This window comes from Mastomys coucha, unplaced genomic scaffold (assembly GCF_008632895.1).
Source record: "Mastomys coucha isolate ucsf_1 unplaced genomic scaffold, UCSF_Mcou_1 pScaffold22, whole genome shotgun sequence".
In the NCBI taxonomy this organism is placed as follows: domain Eukaryota; kingdom Metazoa; phylum Chordata; class Mammalia; order Rodentia; family Muridae; genus Mastomys; species Mastomys coucha.
This window is the reverse complement of record NW_022196905.1, coordinates 100,222,402-100,238,312: the sequence shown is the minus strand read 5'-3', so window position 1 is coordinate 100,238,312 and position 15,911 is coordinate 100,222,402. Positions and strand designations below refer to the sequence as shown.

At 41.0% G+C, this 15,911-nt stretch overlaps 1 protein-coding gene across 9 annotated transcripts in view; it reads right to left on the bottom strand.

Moving 5' to 3' along the window:
* Positions 1-15,911, bottom strand: part of LOC116068068 (BTB/POZ domain-containing protein 8) — an 87,151-nt gene that overhangs the window by 55,806 nt on the left and 15,434 nt on the right. For 7 of the 9 annotated variants that reach the window (XM_031337189.1, XM_031337190.1, XM_031337191.1 and 4 more), the window contains 2 exons: positions 15,342-15,538; positions 8,983-9,100 (listed from right to left, as the gene is read on the bottom strand). In XM_031337189.1, the coding sequence (XP_031193049.1) occupies positions 8,983-9,100; positions 15,342-15,538 (315 nt within the window). Of the gene's footprint in view, positions 1-8,982; positions 9,101-15,341; positions 15,539-15,688; positions 15,771-15,911 lie in introns of all 9 variants that reach the window. The other 2 variants (XM_031337195.1, XM_031337193.1) reach the window with 1 other exon arrangement.

Genomic DNA, 15,911 nt, shown 5'->3' with positions numbered 1-15,911 from the left:
TGCTCCTGCTACTCCTCCTCCTGCTGCTGCTCCTCCCCACTGCTACTGCTGCTCCTCCCCCTGCTGTTACAGCTCCTCCCCCTGCTGCTGCTCCTCCCCCTGCTGTTACAGCTCCTTCCCCTGCTGCTATGTTTGCTATTGCTGGCCTTCTGTTTTGCTGGTTTGCTAGATTGCTGTTTGGAAATATTCAGACAATGACAGTTGGACTTGCCCCTAGGAACCTGAAACCCCTAATCAGCAGGAATCAGTCTAAAGAGGTCTATATCACCTTTCCCCTCTAACCTTCTTTCTCGCCTACCTAGTGTTAGGGGCTTGGAAGAACCCAATATAATAGCTAAAAACAAAAAATGACAACACAAAGTGATCAAGTCTACCTGCCACCTATAAGCAAGAGAAGAATTATCTATATTAAAATATCACCCAAGAGTCACATGTCAGTGTTGGCTAGTTTCATGTCAATATGACACAAGCTAGAGTCACTGTATAGGAGAAAACCTCAACTGAGAAAATGTCTCTGTAAGACTGGGTTATAGACAAACCTGTAGGGCATTTTCTTAATAGTAATTGATGTGAGATGGCCCTGTCCATTGTTAGTGGAGCCACTCCTGGACTGTGGTCCTGCATTCTATAAGAAAGCAGGCTGGAGCAAGTCAGTAAGCTGCACCCTCCATGGCCTCTGCATCAGCTCCTGCCTCAGGGTTCCTGTCCTGTTTGAATTCCTGTCCTGATTTCCTTCAGTGATGAACAGTGCTGTGGAAGTGTAAGCGAACAACTCCCCCCCCCAAGTTGCTCTGGTCACAGTGTTTCATCGCAGCAATAGAAACATTAATTAGGACATAGGTCACAGTGTAAACTTTCAGTAAAGTATCAAAAAATGGCAAGAAAACATCCAGAAATAAAACAGTATAATAATGAACAATGTGTGTGTGTGTATGTGTGTGTGTGTGTAAAAATTCCACTCTACTAATATCAAAAGGGGTCAAAAAAATAGGAACAATTGTAGCTAAAACAACAACAAAACAAAAACCAAAAAACATTCAAGACTTGTATACTAAACTTACACAAAACATTATGGACAAACTCAGAGTCTATTAACTTAACTTTTTACCTTAATTCTAGATTCATCAAGTGTTTTTAGTACACACGCAGGACATCAAACAAGCAACAAGAAAAAGAAAAAAAATGAAAAAATAGAAGGCATAATTTCAAACAACACAATGTTATTTAATAGAAATCAGCAATCATCAACCTATTGTGGTGTGGATGTAAGGGCAGCGCAGACCAACAGACTAGAAGTCAGTGTGTGGAGGGAGGGAGGGTGTCTGCATGCATGTCTGTGCATCATGTATGTGCTGTGCCTGAAAAGAGGGCACTGGATCCCCACAGGTGGTTATGAGCCACTACTGAGCCATCTGCCAGCCATGGAGAGAGATTTTTGAGAGGACAAAAAGCACAATATATAACTCTTTCAAGAACAGTAGCATTTTCACTAAGACAGACATTCTGTGCTATCAGAAGAGTGTTTATATTTAACTCAACTGAATAGTGTCTGTTCTATGACTGCAATGGACCTAAACTAGAAATCAGTGATGGAATTATAGTGAAAAATTCCCTAATTCGTGGCAGCTAAACATAGTTCATTGGTAAAGAAGAACTTTTAAAAATTAGGTTTAAAGTTAAAATTAGGTTTAAGTTAAAAAAAATACAATGTATCATCAGATCCAGTGACACACACCTTTAATCCCATCACTCAAGAGAAAGGCAGATGGGTCTCTGTGAGTTCCAGGCCAGTCAGGGCTACAAAATGAGACCCCATCTCAAAACCCAAAACAAGTCCCTAGCACAAAACAAAAATTGTGTCCCTTGGCTAAGGCACTGACCAGAAGAAAACCTTTAGCTTTTAAATTCTCTCTTGGGAAAAGATACTGAGATGAAGGCTCAATGGATAAAGTACTTGGCATGCACGTGTAAGGCCTGTGCTAGGATTCCCAGCACCCACACTTTCTGTGGAGACGGCTCAGTGGTTAGGAGCACTGGCTGCTCTTCTCGAGGACCTAGGTTTGGTTCCCAGCACCCACGTGGTGGTTCACAACCATCTATAACTTCAGTCCTAGGGGTCTTACGCCCTCTTCTGGCCATACACAGTGGAGCACATTAGTAAACTGGAGTATTTAGAGGGCTGGGGAGATATAAGCAGATATACTGTATGCTTTGCAGGCCAGCCTGTCTACTTAAAATGGAAAGTTCCAGGTTTCAGTGAGAGACCTGTCTCAAAATACAAGGTGGAGGAATGACAAGATGGCTCAGCAGGTAAAGACACTGTTGCCAAGCTTGAATGACCTTAATTCAATCTCTGGGACTGACATGGTAGAAGGAGAGACTTGACTCTCACAGACTGTCTTCTGATCTCTATCAACTTGCCATGGCATGCTCACATGCACATACACACTAATAAATGTAATTTTAAAAGAATAGAAGGTGGATGGCAACAGAGGAAGATAGTCAAGGTTGACTTCTGACCTTTTCAAGTGTATCTACAGGAACCACATGTGTAAGAAAATGCAACGCGCGCGCGCGCGCGCGCGCACACACACACACACACACACACACACACAAACACACACACACACGCACACAGAGGGAAAGAAAGAAAATAGAAGAAAAGAGACTCATAGGATCAAATCACTGAACTCTGCTTTAGCCAGGCAGTGGTGGCGCACGCCTTTAATCCCAGCACTTGGGAGGCAGAGGCAGGAGGATTTCTGAGTTCGAGGCCAGCCTGGTCTACAGAGTGAGTTCCAGGACAGCCAGGTCTATACAGAGAAACCCTGTTACATGCCTGTAACATAAGCATTAGGAAGGCAGAAACAAAAAGAGAGACAAGGTTGAGGCCAGTCCTCTTGAAGAATTCAGATCAGCCAGCCAGGATTACAGAGCAGGACTTTATCTCAAATAAGAAAAACAAAAGCTTAAGATAGGATAAAGGTAGAGTCTGTAAAGTATGACTGAGTCTACATGGACAGATTACAAACATAGTTAGTGATTCCTTCCTAAAGCAAGGAAAGTCGAAAACAAGATTTTAAATTGTAAGACGTCTGTAAAAGCTCAGCACTGAACTGTATAAATGAGGTCTTAAGTTCCTCACTGGCCCCTTTTTACTTCAACCCCAGTCCTGTAGAGATGACCAAGGTTAGCAGTGTACTGGACAGTCCTTCAGGATGCCTGCCCTGGCAGCCTATTCTCCTACAGTAATCTCACTGTGAGACCTGTGTGTGCACTGCTCTACTCTGTGTGTGTCACCCTTATCCCTTATGGATCTTGGTCTCAGCAGCACGCACAGTCTATGAGTGCACATTGAACAACTGTTACAGAATAGTTTTTTTTTAATTTTATTTATTCATTTATTTATTTATTTGTTATTATACATAAGTACACTATAGCTGTCTTCAGACGCATCAGAAGAGGGCATCAGATCTCATTATGGGTGGTTGTGAGCCACCACGTGGTTACTGGAATTTGAACTCAGGACCTTTGGAAGAACAGTCAGGGCTCTTAACCGCTGAGCCATCTCTCCAGCCCCCAGAATAGTTTTTGAGATGGGTTTGACTACGTTTCTTAGGTTTATCTTCAACTGGCTGGTTGGGATGGGATACAAACACCTGGTAACTTTCCTGCCTCAGCCACCTGAGTGCTGCAATTAGATATATACCACCAAGCCCAATCCACCACCATGCCCAATGCATCAAAAAGCTTTAATGAACAATACCATTAGAATTCTAATGTTCTACGGATACCGTTTATCTGGCCAAGCCTCACTGTAAAGTTACACAAATGAATGGCATGTCATGACTTTGGTGTGGACAGTCAAGACAACGCCTCTGACCCCTGACCTGTGTAACAGCACTCTGAAATCTAAGGCACACAGATCCCAAGACCATCTCCTCATGAGTCAGTCATTCTTGCCACAGCTGAGCAGAATGGAGGAGAAAGGTGCCTCTAACTGCCTGGGCAACAGGCTTTGGACATTTTCTAAGAGCCTTGTGGGGACATCCACACACACATGTAGCAGCCTAAGGTGCACACAGGCCATTCCTTCTTCCAAGGTCAGCTCAGCACTGGAGTCCAGCACCCCTGGGCTTCTCCGGCCTCCCCCATGCTCTCTCATATTCAATATGCATACCTCCTGCAATCTAATATAATCCTGCATCTGCATCACAAGACTTGAATTCTCACAGCATGCTAGCTCTCTTCAGAGAAAGCATCAAAAGCGTCTAAGGCATAAGTGATTACTCTGACCTTAAAATAGAAACTTAGAAAAGACTCCTTTTTAATTAGGACATCTGCCTCCAGTTAACAGTGCCATGAATGCATGGTGTATTAAGAATCTTTGAAACATCCTTTTTAGTTTCCAACATGTCAGAAACTATTTTCTTCTTTTGACTAAATTTGATCTGAACTGACAATGCTGCTTCGGGCTGTATCCAGATGCCCTCACTTCCCCTTGCTGCTGCTTCAGTGCAATGCTAGTCCACACTTCCTAATGTTAGCTGAACTAGATTCACTACTCCATGCGGAACAGTGGCCTGGATTACTCAGAGGGGGCTCTCAAGGAGATAACTTTTAAGTCCTCCTGCTTTGAGGGAGGGAGGTGGGGAAAAAGTAGACCTTGCTTTATTTAGCTCCACATAACTGATTAAGGCTCAAACCCAGAAGTGTGTAGATACTTTCTGAAGACATCACCATTATGCACCCTACTTTGTAACAAATATTTTAGAGAATTATCTTTTGATTGCAGCTTTCATGGGACAGCCTGTTGACGTTAAATTGTAAAGTAAAATAAATGCCCTATCTAATGATACAATATAGCCAAATTCACAGCTGATTAATCAAAACTAGCTGAGCAGTAGTGGCACATGACTCTTAATCCCAACACTGGGGAGGAAAGGCAGGAGGATCTCTATGAGTTTAAAGCCAACTTGCTCTACAGAGAAAGTTCCAGAGCAGCCTGGGCTACACAGAGAAACTCTGACAAAAAAAAAACCTAAACTAAACTAATTAAAACTATCAGGATTTTAAAACAAGCTGTGCACATCATAGCCATCACAGACAATTATGTGGCATGAACATGCAGGGTGGAGAAGGCAGCTCAGTGGCAGAGCTCTGGGTTCCATCCACAGCATCTCCAAAAAAGTCCCTCACACTTTTTGCCTTTCACTATAGAGCCAATCTTTTTTTAAAAACGATACACTCATTGGGGCTCTTCTTTCTTGCAAGAATGATACATGTAATTATCATGATTTCTAGCTCAAATTTCTCTAAAATGAAAAATGGGTTAAAACCTTGGTGAATTCATCTGAGTGTGGTACTGGCTACATCTCAGCACTTTTCATTACACTTTATATTGTAAACTAAACTCAACAGCAGGCTTTAAGTGCCCCTTCCTTAATCATATTTCCAGAGCACCCACCTCAGATGCCCCTGGAATGACAACTTTTTATATTCTACACATTGCTGGATTATACAGTACTTATCAATTTATGGCATCAAAATGACAATCCAAATGGGATGGATATATGGGAATATACTCAAGTAAATTTTGGAAGGTACAAACTTCTTTTTAAAAATTTTACAGAGCTTTATTGGGTAGGACAGAGGGCCACATTTCTGCCTGTTCCCCTCCAAACATTTAAACTGTTGTTGCTCTGAGATCCCTGGTGTTCTCCTTCATCATCTCCATCGGATTGAAGAGAGTATGACCAGGAAAGCTCAAAGCTTCCTTCCTTAAACATGAGCAGTATTATCTACAGTTCACTTTTACACTGGAGGTAAAAATCACACTGGAATTCATTACTTAGCCAAATTTATTTTTCCGGAAGGTACAAACTTAAGACAAAGGAAAGGCTAAGTAGAAAATGACCTGCTGGGCAGGTGCATTCAGCTCAGTGTGGCAGCAAGTTTTCCAGAGGGTACCTGGGAGCTTGAAGCGGAGCTCAGCAGAGTCTCTGGTCTGCATGCCTCCTTTGTTTCAGATACCTAGTGCCTCTTTTTGCTTTTAGTTTCCCCTTCACAACCTCCTCAAAGGCTAGTAGCACCAAGGATTTCCCCTCTTTTCGTCTATTGCTTGCCTATCCTAGTATTATTTTAAACCTCTCATGTTGACAAACCACCATTAATAAAATAGTTAATACTAAGATGTTAATGACCTTCTTTTGTAATGAGAAATTCTATAATTAGTTCACTAAATATATATAAATGTGTCATTGAGTATGAACCCTGTAAATACAGGGAATAGCAAATTTATTCTATGAAGAACCAAATAAATATGGGCACCTTACATCTTCTTTGTCTTGTAGCATCCCCGTAGTCTGCTGTAGAGAGGAAGGTGTCCCAGACAATGCTGTGCTTCTCCAGACATCTAGTGTGGACATAGAGCAGCTAACACTTGGTTCAAAGTGCTACAATATGCTAGCCACACAAAGGTGTGTGTTTTGTGAATATCTGATTCAGTTCACACTGCCTCTTGTTCTATACTTACTACTATTACTACTTTTACTTTTACAAATGAAGAAATTGAGACTCGAGAGATTAAAGAACTTCCCCACTATTATTAATAAATGGTGAAATCAGAATACAAATTCAGAAAGAACAACTAACTCACTAAAGCCTACTACTCTGAAAGGCTTTCACCTAATGTATGCATAGGTGCATAGGTAATGGCCTGGCACAGAGTGACACACTGAGCTTCTGGTACTGTAGAACTTATTAATCTTAAAGAAGGATTGGACAATATTACAATTCAAGAACGCATGTCTAGTAATATAATACCAAACACTGATAAGAAGAAAATAACAGATTCTGAGTGTCATGAAGCTAAAATTAGGAATCCCTACTTTGATTTTTTAATAAGGCAATATGATAGAATCTTAATAATGTGACTCAGAAAATAAATTACCTTCAAAATATAACATTCAGTTTGTCTTATAAACATTAAAATAAATGACATTTTAAAATGGGAGGTCAGCAACAGAGTGGTTGTTTGGGAGTAGCCATTGAGGTGTAGCCTTGAGGTGCCAGGAGGAAATATGAGTAAATAGAAATGCTCAATACGTAGACAGGATTCATGAGCTAATCAAGTGGTGTCGAGGCAGGAGACTGATGCAGCTGTGCTCCATAATCAGCAGCAGTGTGCCGCTTAGCACTGAGAGCAGTGTCAGAAAGAGAACCTGAGCAACGAGTAAGACCTCCAAGACCACAGGCTTACCTGCTACCCCCCAGCCTTAGTAAAATTCCCTTCACTTCTGACTAGAGCATAAATAAGGGATAAATAAGGACAGAGATAAAAATATGGCTTCCTCACAAATACGTGTTTTCTGAGTTATTTATCTCAATTCTTTGAACCTAACAGAATTACTTTGAACTAAACGTTCAAACTTGAACCAGAAAGATAACATGATGCAAAATTTACTATCATAATATGTAAAACAAGGTAGTAAAATAGGTCATATTTTAGAATATTTCCTTAGGAAATTGCTTTTCTATTAATCCAGATTTCCTTTTTACCGCAAGGTGAAAAAAACTAACCATAAATGAAAACCAGATCTAATGCTCTATGGCGGTGGCTCTCAATCTGGGGGTCACGAACTCTTTGGCAAACCTTTATCTCCAAAAATATTTATATTATGATTCATAACAGCAGACAAATTGCAGGAATGAAGTAGTGCAAAGTAATTTTATGATTGGGGTCAGCACAGCATGAGGAATTGCATTAAAGGGTCACTGAGTTAGCAGGTTGCGAAGCTCTGTCTGGAGAGACAGCTTGATGCTTAAGAGCACTTGCTGCTCTCCCAGAGGACCCAAGTTCAGCTCCTAGTGCCTACTTGGTGATTCAAAAACCTAATATTCTAGTTCTGGCTCCTGAAATTACTCTCTTAGTCCACTCAGAGAACTAAACTTAGTCCAGGCTATGGCACAAAAGGGAATGGCCACATGTAAGTACTGAGGACAAACTGCAAATATTCATGGTCACGAGGCTCTGCCTTTCCTCTGTGACAGGGGAAGTTTTGGGGTTTCATAAACACAACTTCAGTGCTCATTTGGCCTCAAGAAAAAACTGGGTACAAAATGAAGTAAAATTTTAAAATAGTGTTGGCAAAATATAGACAGGCAGATACACACACATACACACACACACACACACACCACTGCAAAGTCTGCTTCTCCCTCTATAGGTGCACACAGAGGAATTTCCTATCAACCTTCCTATTTGAAATGTGGAGGGAGAACTGTCTGGTCCCTCAGACTTCTGGCTAGTTCTCATACACAGTTGAAACCTGCCTTTGTTTCTTTCCCTCCAGTTTCAACAAACAATTTCTATTTCTTGTTAATTTTTTTCTTCTGTTAAGCAGATTTTAGGTACTTGACAACCAAAAGAACATGAGCAAAACAATGAGTAGGCTTTAATTTGAAATCTAAAAAGCCTGAGCTATCTCAGCAGTCAAGTCTAAAGCACGAAATATTTTTCTAAGTACAATGTAGCATCAGACCTCCTAGTCAATGTTATTCATAAGCATCCTCTATTTAGAATCACAAAATTTGAGCCAAAGTGCATTCAATACAATATATGCTATTCATGTAGAAATTATTTTATTACATGTTTATTATTATATTGATACAAATATTACTATAATGCCCATAAAACTAAAACTGCATTTAACTACATTTTCTGGTACCATGAGTTTTAAACCTATTTTAGGCAGAACACTTTCTTCTGTGATGAAATCTTAGGTTCACGTGGATCTGAGCAGATCTGCTTAGACTGGAACTTGTGCATATGTGAGCCTGCAGGTTAGAAGCCTATCTGATGGCCAGCTTCTGACCCTGAACAGCCGCTGTGGAGCCCTGTGTCTGCAGGAACTGTGGCTGTAAAACCTCTCACTCTTCTCTGAACCAATGTCACAACACCAAATCAATCAGTCTCCCTACCTGTGAGCTTTGAAGCTTTTTCCATCAACACAAATATCAATGTCAGGATAATACCGATTCATGTAAAGCCTCAACAAGTCTTCTCCTAGTTGAGATGCAGGCTCCAGGTCATAACCATCTTTAAAAGACAAAAAAGCAGCTCCTTTAGACATCCTCAAATTTCATTTTCTAATGCTTGCAAGAGGTTTCTTCATAATTTTCTCAATTACCTAGAATACTTAAGCAGCAAATTGAAAATAAAGTAAAAACTTTAAAATCACATATATTTCCTATTTTTGAAATATGTATTAATTAAATATACCTTGAAATATATTCATATATGACAATACTATATATCAATAATAAACTTCATGACTAACTGCATTAGCAAGAGACATGTCTGCACTATTGATGTTCCTTGCCTCCTAAGCCATTGCTTGGACACTGACTGGCCTCCAGAGGTCCATCTGTAAAAGGCCTAGAATATGCTGTAGTTCTACTAGAGAGACTGTGGACACTGACAGTGTGGGAACAAGTGAGAAGTGCTTCCGTCACCTGAAATGAATTGTCAGACCCTGGCCTCAAACTAGCTACACAGATATAAATGACATTCACTCATGATTCTCCTGCCTCTAAGTTCCAGTCTGCTAGGCTTACAGGATTAAGTCACCATGTAGTTTGTGTAGCACTGGGAATTAAACCCAGGACTTCTTGCATGCAAGGCAGTCCCTCGGCCAACTGATCAGCACCTCCTCTTCCTCCTCTGCTTCTGCCCAGTGTGCTCGGTCCACTGTGGGTACCAGAGGAAAGGTGAAGACCCCCCAAACCATAAACCTAAGGGAATCTTTTTGTGTCTGCACACGTGTGCGCAGGCATGTGGGGGGGATGGGGGGTGGATGTGCTCATGCGCATGTGTGTGGCAGGGGCCACCAGGATCTGGGGCTGCAGGTGGTTCTGAGCCACAAGACGTGTGTGCTGGGAAACGACCTCAGGTCCTCTGCATCAGGCACTCTTAACCACTGAGCCATTTCTCTAGCTCCACTCTCCCATCTTTCTCGTAACAAATTGATTATCCCAGACATTTTCTTGTAGCCTATGCTACCTCATGAACCTATGGCTAGCATGACATGTAGGCAATGGAAATTAACAGAAAATGTGAAGTGCTTACTGTGAAGTCAGCACTATAAATAGAATGAAGACATGATGACATATAGAGAAATAAGGATTTAAAAAAACTTCTTCCAAAGATTCACCTTTCAGGTAAAAGTAAAATATAATAATAAATATATACATAATAAAAGAAAAAACTAATGAAAGTAAAATAAATTTTTTATCATACTTCACAGATATGATAGAGATCACTGGTATATCTCTGTACTAAATCAAATATGACCCAAGACTATTTCCATACTTTGAGGTCCCACATCATGAACTGCCATCTCACTTGGCAAGTAAAACCTAACTTAAAGTATGTGTTTTTGGTAATGCAGCCAAACCTAACCCAATCATAAGCAGCCAACTGATCAGACTAGGGCCAAAGAAGGCAAGGTGTAGCTGTAGCCAGTCGTGCTCTTTCTGTACTTGATCTCCATGCTCCAGGTTAGGTCTTGGGTCTGTCCCTGCAGCTCTTTCCCTTGGTGTGCTGTGATCTAACTAGTATCCAGCTTCTATGGTTTGACTATGAAATGTGTGTGTCATATTCCTCCATCCCCACCCCAGGCTCATGCATTTGAACCCCCGACCCCTAGTTGGTGTGTTGCGAATATTATGTAACCTTTAGAAGGGGTGGCCTTGCTGGAAGAAGTACATCACTGGTGACAAGCTCTGACGCTTCATAGCCTGGCCTCACTTCCTATGCACAGATGAAATACAGTCATTCTGTTTCCTGAGAGGCTGGCATTAGGCCCTCTGCCATGCCTCCCCATATTGAGGGGCAGTATGCCAAATAAATCTGAAATAAACCGTTTGCAGGGTATTCTACCACAGCAACTGAAAAGTAACTGAGCCGCTGATCCATGGTGCCTGGCTCCTCTGTCCTGTCATATTAGGCTATTACACCCCAAAATACACAGTGCGAAAGTTCCTACCAGCCCCTAAAAACTGACAAAGTCTGGTATTTCCTTTGTTCACAGCACTTCTCTGCCTGTCACAGTGGCTCTCTCACACCGCTTGATGCCATCCCTTTCAGGAAACTCTCTCTCAGGGCTTTACAGAGAAGCTCCTTGCTGTTTCTGACCCCATTTATGTTGCTTGTGGTTTTAATGCTTTTCTACCTTAAGGCCTGACAGTGACTCCCATGGTCTCAGCACCTTCTCCTAATAAAGACTTTTGAAGGGCAACTTCCTGTTAGCTCCTCTCAGGACTAACTCGCCAGGCCTCCCTTTCTCATCTCTCTCTAAGAACCGCCCAGTTTGCTTCTGGGTGCTGTCTGACTCACTAACTGTTCCTTATTAAACAAAACTCAGCTAAATTTACTTCTTCTCAAAATTGTATTTTAATAAACCATATCTGCTGAGGACTAGTTACTTAACAGATTTCTACTAATCAAGTTCATTCAGTACAAACTACAATGAAAGAATTATGTGGACCACTCTCCATATAATAATCCAGCCACCACTCAGCACATCAACTGCTCTACCCAGATCCAACTTGATCCTTACAGTCTACTTTCAACTGAGCATCCAGAGCACAATCTAGTCAGTTCAACCCTTTGGGGGCTGGAGAGACAGCTAAATGGCTAAGAGCACTTGCTGCTCTTGTAGAGCCTGGGTTCAGATCCAGGCACCAACAGAGCAGTTCAGAACTACCCGTATTATGTTGGAGCATCTTTTGGGTATATGCCCAGAAGTGGTATAGCTGAGTCTTCAGGTAAAACTATTTCCAGTTTCCTGAGAAACCACCAGACTGATTTCCAGAGTGGTTGTACCAGCTTGCAATCCCACCAGCAACTGAAGAGCGTTCCTCTTTCTCCACAACCTCGCCAGCATCTGCTGTCACCTGAATTTTTTATCCTAGCCATTCTGACTGGTGTGAGGTGGAATCTCAGGGTTGTTTTGATTTGCATTTCTCTGACTAAGAATGTTGATCATTTCTTTAGGTGCTTCTCGGCCATTTGACATTCCTCGGTTGAGAATTCTCTGTTTAGCTCTGTTCCCCATTTTTCAATAGGGTTATTTGGTTCTCTGGAATCTAACTTCTTCAGATGTAGGGTTGGTAAAGATCTTTTTCCAATCTGTAGGTTGTTGTTTTGTCCTATTGACAGTGTCCTTTGCCTTATAGAAGCTTTGCAGTTTTTTGAGGTCCCATTTGTCAACTGTTGATCTTAGAGCCTGAGCTATTCAGGAAACTTTCCCCTGTGCTCCTGTGCTCGAGGCTCTTCCCACTGTCTCTTCTAATAGATTCAGTGTATCTGGCTTTATGTGGAGGTCTTTGAAACACTTGGACCTGAGCTTTATACAAGGATGTAAGAATGGACCAATTTACGTTCTTCTACAAGCCGACCACCAAGACTTGAACCAGCACCATTGTTGAATATGCTGTCTTTTTTTCCACTGGATGGTTTTGGTTTCTTTGTCAAAGATTAGGGAGCTTCCCCCAGATGACCAGGTGGTAATTTCTAGAAAGACTAAACTAGTCTAGCCTCTGGGCAGTGCAGGGCACAGCTCAATAGCAGTACACCTGCCTACACAAGCAAGGCCCTGCACACATTCCCTAGCACCACTGCCAATAAATAAAAAACAAAAATAAAACTCACAAAGAAAGAAATGTCTTGGGCTCATGCTCTAACACCATCTTCACCAAAACAAACAAACATACACATCTCACAAAGAAAGAAAAAAGGAAGGAAACAAAGCAAGTTAAAATAATTGCACCAGAAGCTCCTCCAGAGGACCAGGGTTCAGTGCCTAGCACTGATATCAGGTAGTCTACAACCACTTCTAACTCCAGTGGATCTGACACCCTCTTCTGGCTTCTTCTGCACGCACACATGCATGCATGCAAGCACATACACATGAACAAACAATTCCAGAATTCCAGAAAAGTTTCAACAGGAACACTTGAATTTGTCAAATAATAAGCAGTACCCTGATTCCCATGCAAATGAAACCTCCAGTCAATTCACAAATCTTCAAGATAACCAGCATTCATTGGCATGTGCACATTAGCTCACTGTGCTCAAATTAACATACTATATAGTTAAGACTGTGGTTACAAGTGAGTTGAACAAGCACTGACTGGTTTTTTTCTTGTAATTACTCCCTAAAAAGCACAATGTAAGAACTATTTACACTGTATTATGTAGTCTCAGTAACCTAGAAAAATAAGCATACAGAAGATGTAGAAATCATACATATATGCTCTTCATATAGAGGATGTAAGCATCAACAGGCTTTGGTGTCCTGGGTGACAGAAGGCCCTGGAACCAATCCCCTGTGAATAACAAGATATAAATACATTTCCAGCAAGCCTTTCACTCTCTCATAACTACTCTACTTTGGACAAACATAGTTACCCTTCCTGTGTGACTCTCACAAGCTCAAGTCTCTAATTGCATCCTGCCTGTACCTTAGCGGTCTCTGTTCCCATTATAAATAAATAAGCCCATGTCCCACTTTTCCTCTGCTTCTAGGCAGGCAGTCCTGTATTTTGCCCTAGACTATCATTCCCTTAAGTAGTTTTGCTCCATTAATTTTTTTCCTTTGGGATTCAACCAAAGCATATTCCGGAAGAGCCTGATGGTGCAGGCCTGCATAGGCCAGTAATTCCTGTTAAGGCAGGAAGATGGTAAGCATAAGGCTTTCGTGGGCTTCAGGGTAAGTTCAAGGCCTGGCAACTTGGTGAACAGGACTGGAGACATACTTAGCATTAGACTACTTGCTTAACAGTGTAAACTAATATTGATCCCTAGAGTAAAACAAAACAACAGCAAAAGAAATTGCCTGCACCATGCAACTTTCTCTGGACATGTAGTTCAGGTTATATGTGCTCTATCTGTATTATCTGAACAACCTGTACCAACCTGACTATCTCCAACTAGAGATAGCAGGACCACTGTCTCCTTTACTTTTATGTTTAAATGTAACACAAGTAGGTCCTCAATGAAAAGCTATGATAATGACTGGATTGGCATCTCAGGAGTAAGGAGCTAGTACAGAAAACACTGCGTCAGAGCACACTTCTTTGGGGAAAACATCAAGCAATTAATGGGACTATATCTCAGAGTGTAGGGGATTTCAGGGTTCACTGGCCACGGTAAAGAACTCTTGTGTGACCCTGGCAGAGCTCTCTGTCAGCAGGACAACTAGCTATCAGACACTAACTTGTCCATTCTTCTGTGGGCCTTTTGTCCCTTATAATCACTGGGTATAAAATAACAAAATCAGTTTGTAATTGCTTCTTAGAGTTCTGAAAGACTAAATGAGATTAAACAAATGAACAGGCCTACTTCAAAAATCAAGACTATCTACTCATTTATTCATAATTAGGTGTTATGAATATAATAAGAGCAAATTCTAACCGAGATTCAATCAGCTTGGCTGTTGATCCTCATAAAACACTAGTAATAAGATATTACACAATCATGTCCTATGTGTAAACCCTTGGCATTTCTTAGTTTGGTGGGAGTGTTGCTGGTTTTTCTGTAGTGCAATTTCACTGCGCAGGCATGGTAACATGAGGCCTCACTACAGTGTCTCATGGATTTAACGTCAATTAAATGGCACCAAGGTGGTCAATGAATAATATAAGGTCTACTGTCTGATCCAAAGGTCTCAGGTTCCTGTTGGAATGTCTGTCTATCTAACTAATCTCCATTTTCTATGAATTAATAATTAACTTTCAATCTACAAACATTTGGTGCCTATTTCCATAAGAAAAGTCATTTTCAAGATGCAATAACACATGCTCTGTAGTATTTATGTACAATGAACATTATGAACAATTTATGTGTTTCTTAACCATTTAACCAGTAAAACTGATTATCATTTTTATAAGATTATATTCTTTTTTAAATGCCTCAAGACAAAGTTTTCATGCTGTGGCAACTTTTGTGTTTCCTGGTAGTTTGAGGAATATCTATGCTATGTTGGAACTAGCTTTCTGTATACTAAAACTTCTCTTCTTGTTGGAACACACTAAATGGAGGGAGGCAGCAGTACTGAGGCTGACATACTTGGAGAGACAATGAGGAACTATACGTAACTGTATTTGCAGTAATTACTCGGGGAAACAGGAAGGTGTTGCAGGACCGCTTCCCTTCTCCAGGCCCCTTAAAAGAAACAAGGCCTGATAGAACAGCTCCACAGCATGCTCTTCTCTATTTCAGAATATATCTAAGCCCAGGGCTATAAAGTTTTATGAAAATCCAACAAACATCTCACCCTTGGAAATAAAGCTGTCACTTCCACCAGTAATATCCTCTGGAATTTTGCGTTTCCCAAGAAAACAGTCAGACGAAGTTCTACACTGCTGGAGGCTGACGTCCAGCCCCTTTTCTGGCATTACGCTTCCCACTTTCATTTTTTTAAGAATTTCCTCTTCATAGTTTTTTATGCTTTTGTTTGATGAATACACAATCCTAAAAAACAAAATATAAAATATTAACTAAAATAAAGGTAATTTTTTTTTTCTCTGAGACAGGGTCTCCTGTATCCCACACTGGTTTTGAACTCGATATGTTGTAGAGAGTGGCATTTGAACTTCTGTTCTTCTTGCCTCCATCTCTCACCTGCTGGGGTTATGGCTGTGTACCATCACTTCCAGGGTGTGTGGTGTTGAGGATGTAGCACTTGCTTAGCATGCACAAGGCCCTGCAAACAAAACAAAAACAAACAAAAAACCAAGACGAGATGGCCTGGTTGGTAACTTTTACTAAATTCTTAAAGAATTAAATCTTTCACAATTTTTATTTACAAAAAAGTAGAAAAGGAATATGTCCCAGCTCACTCTTG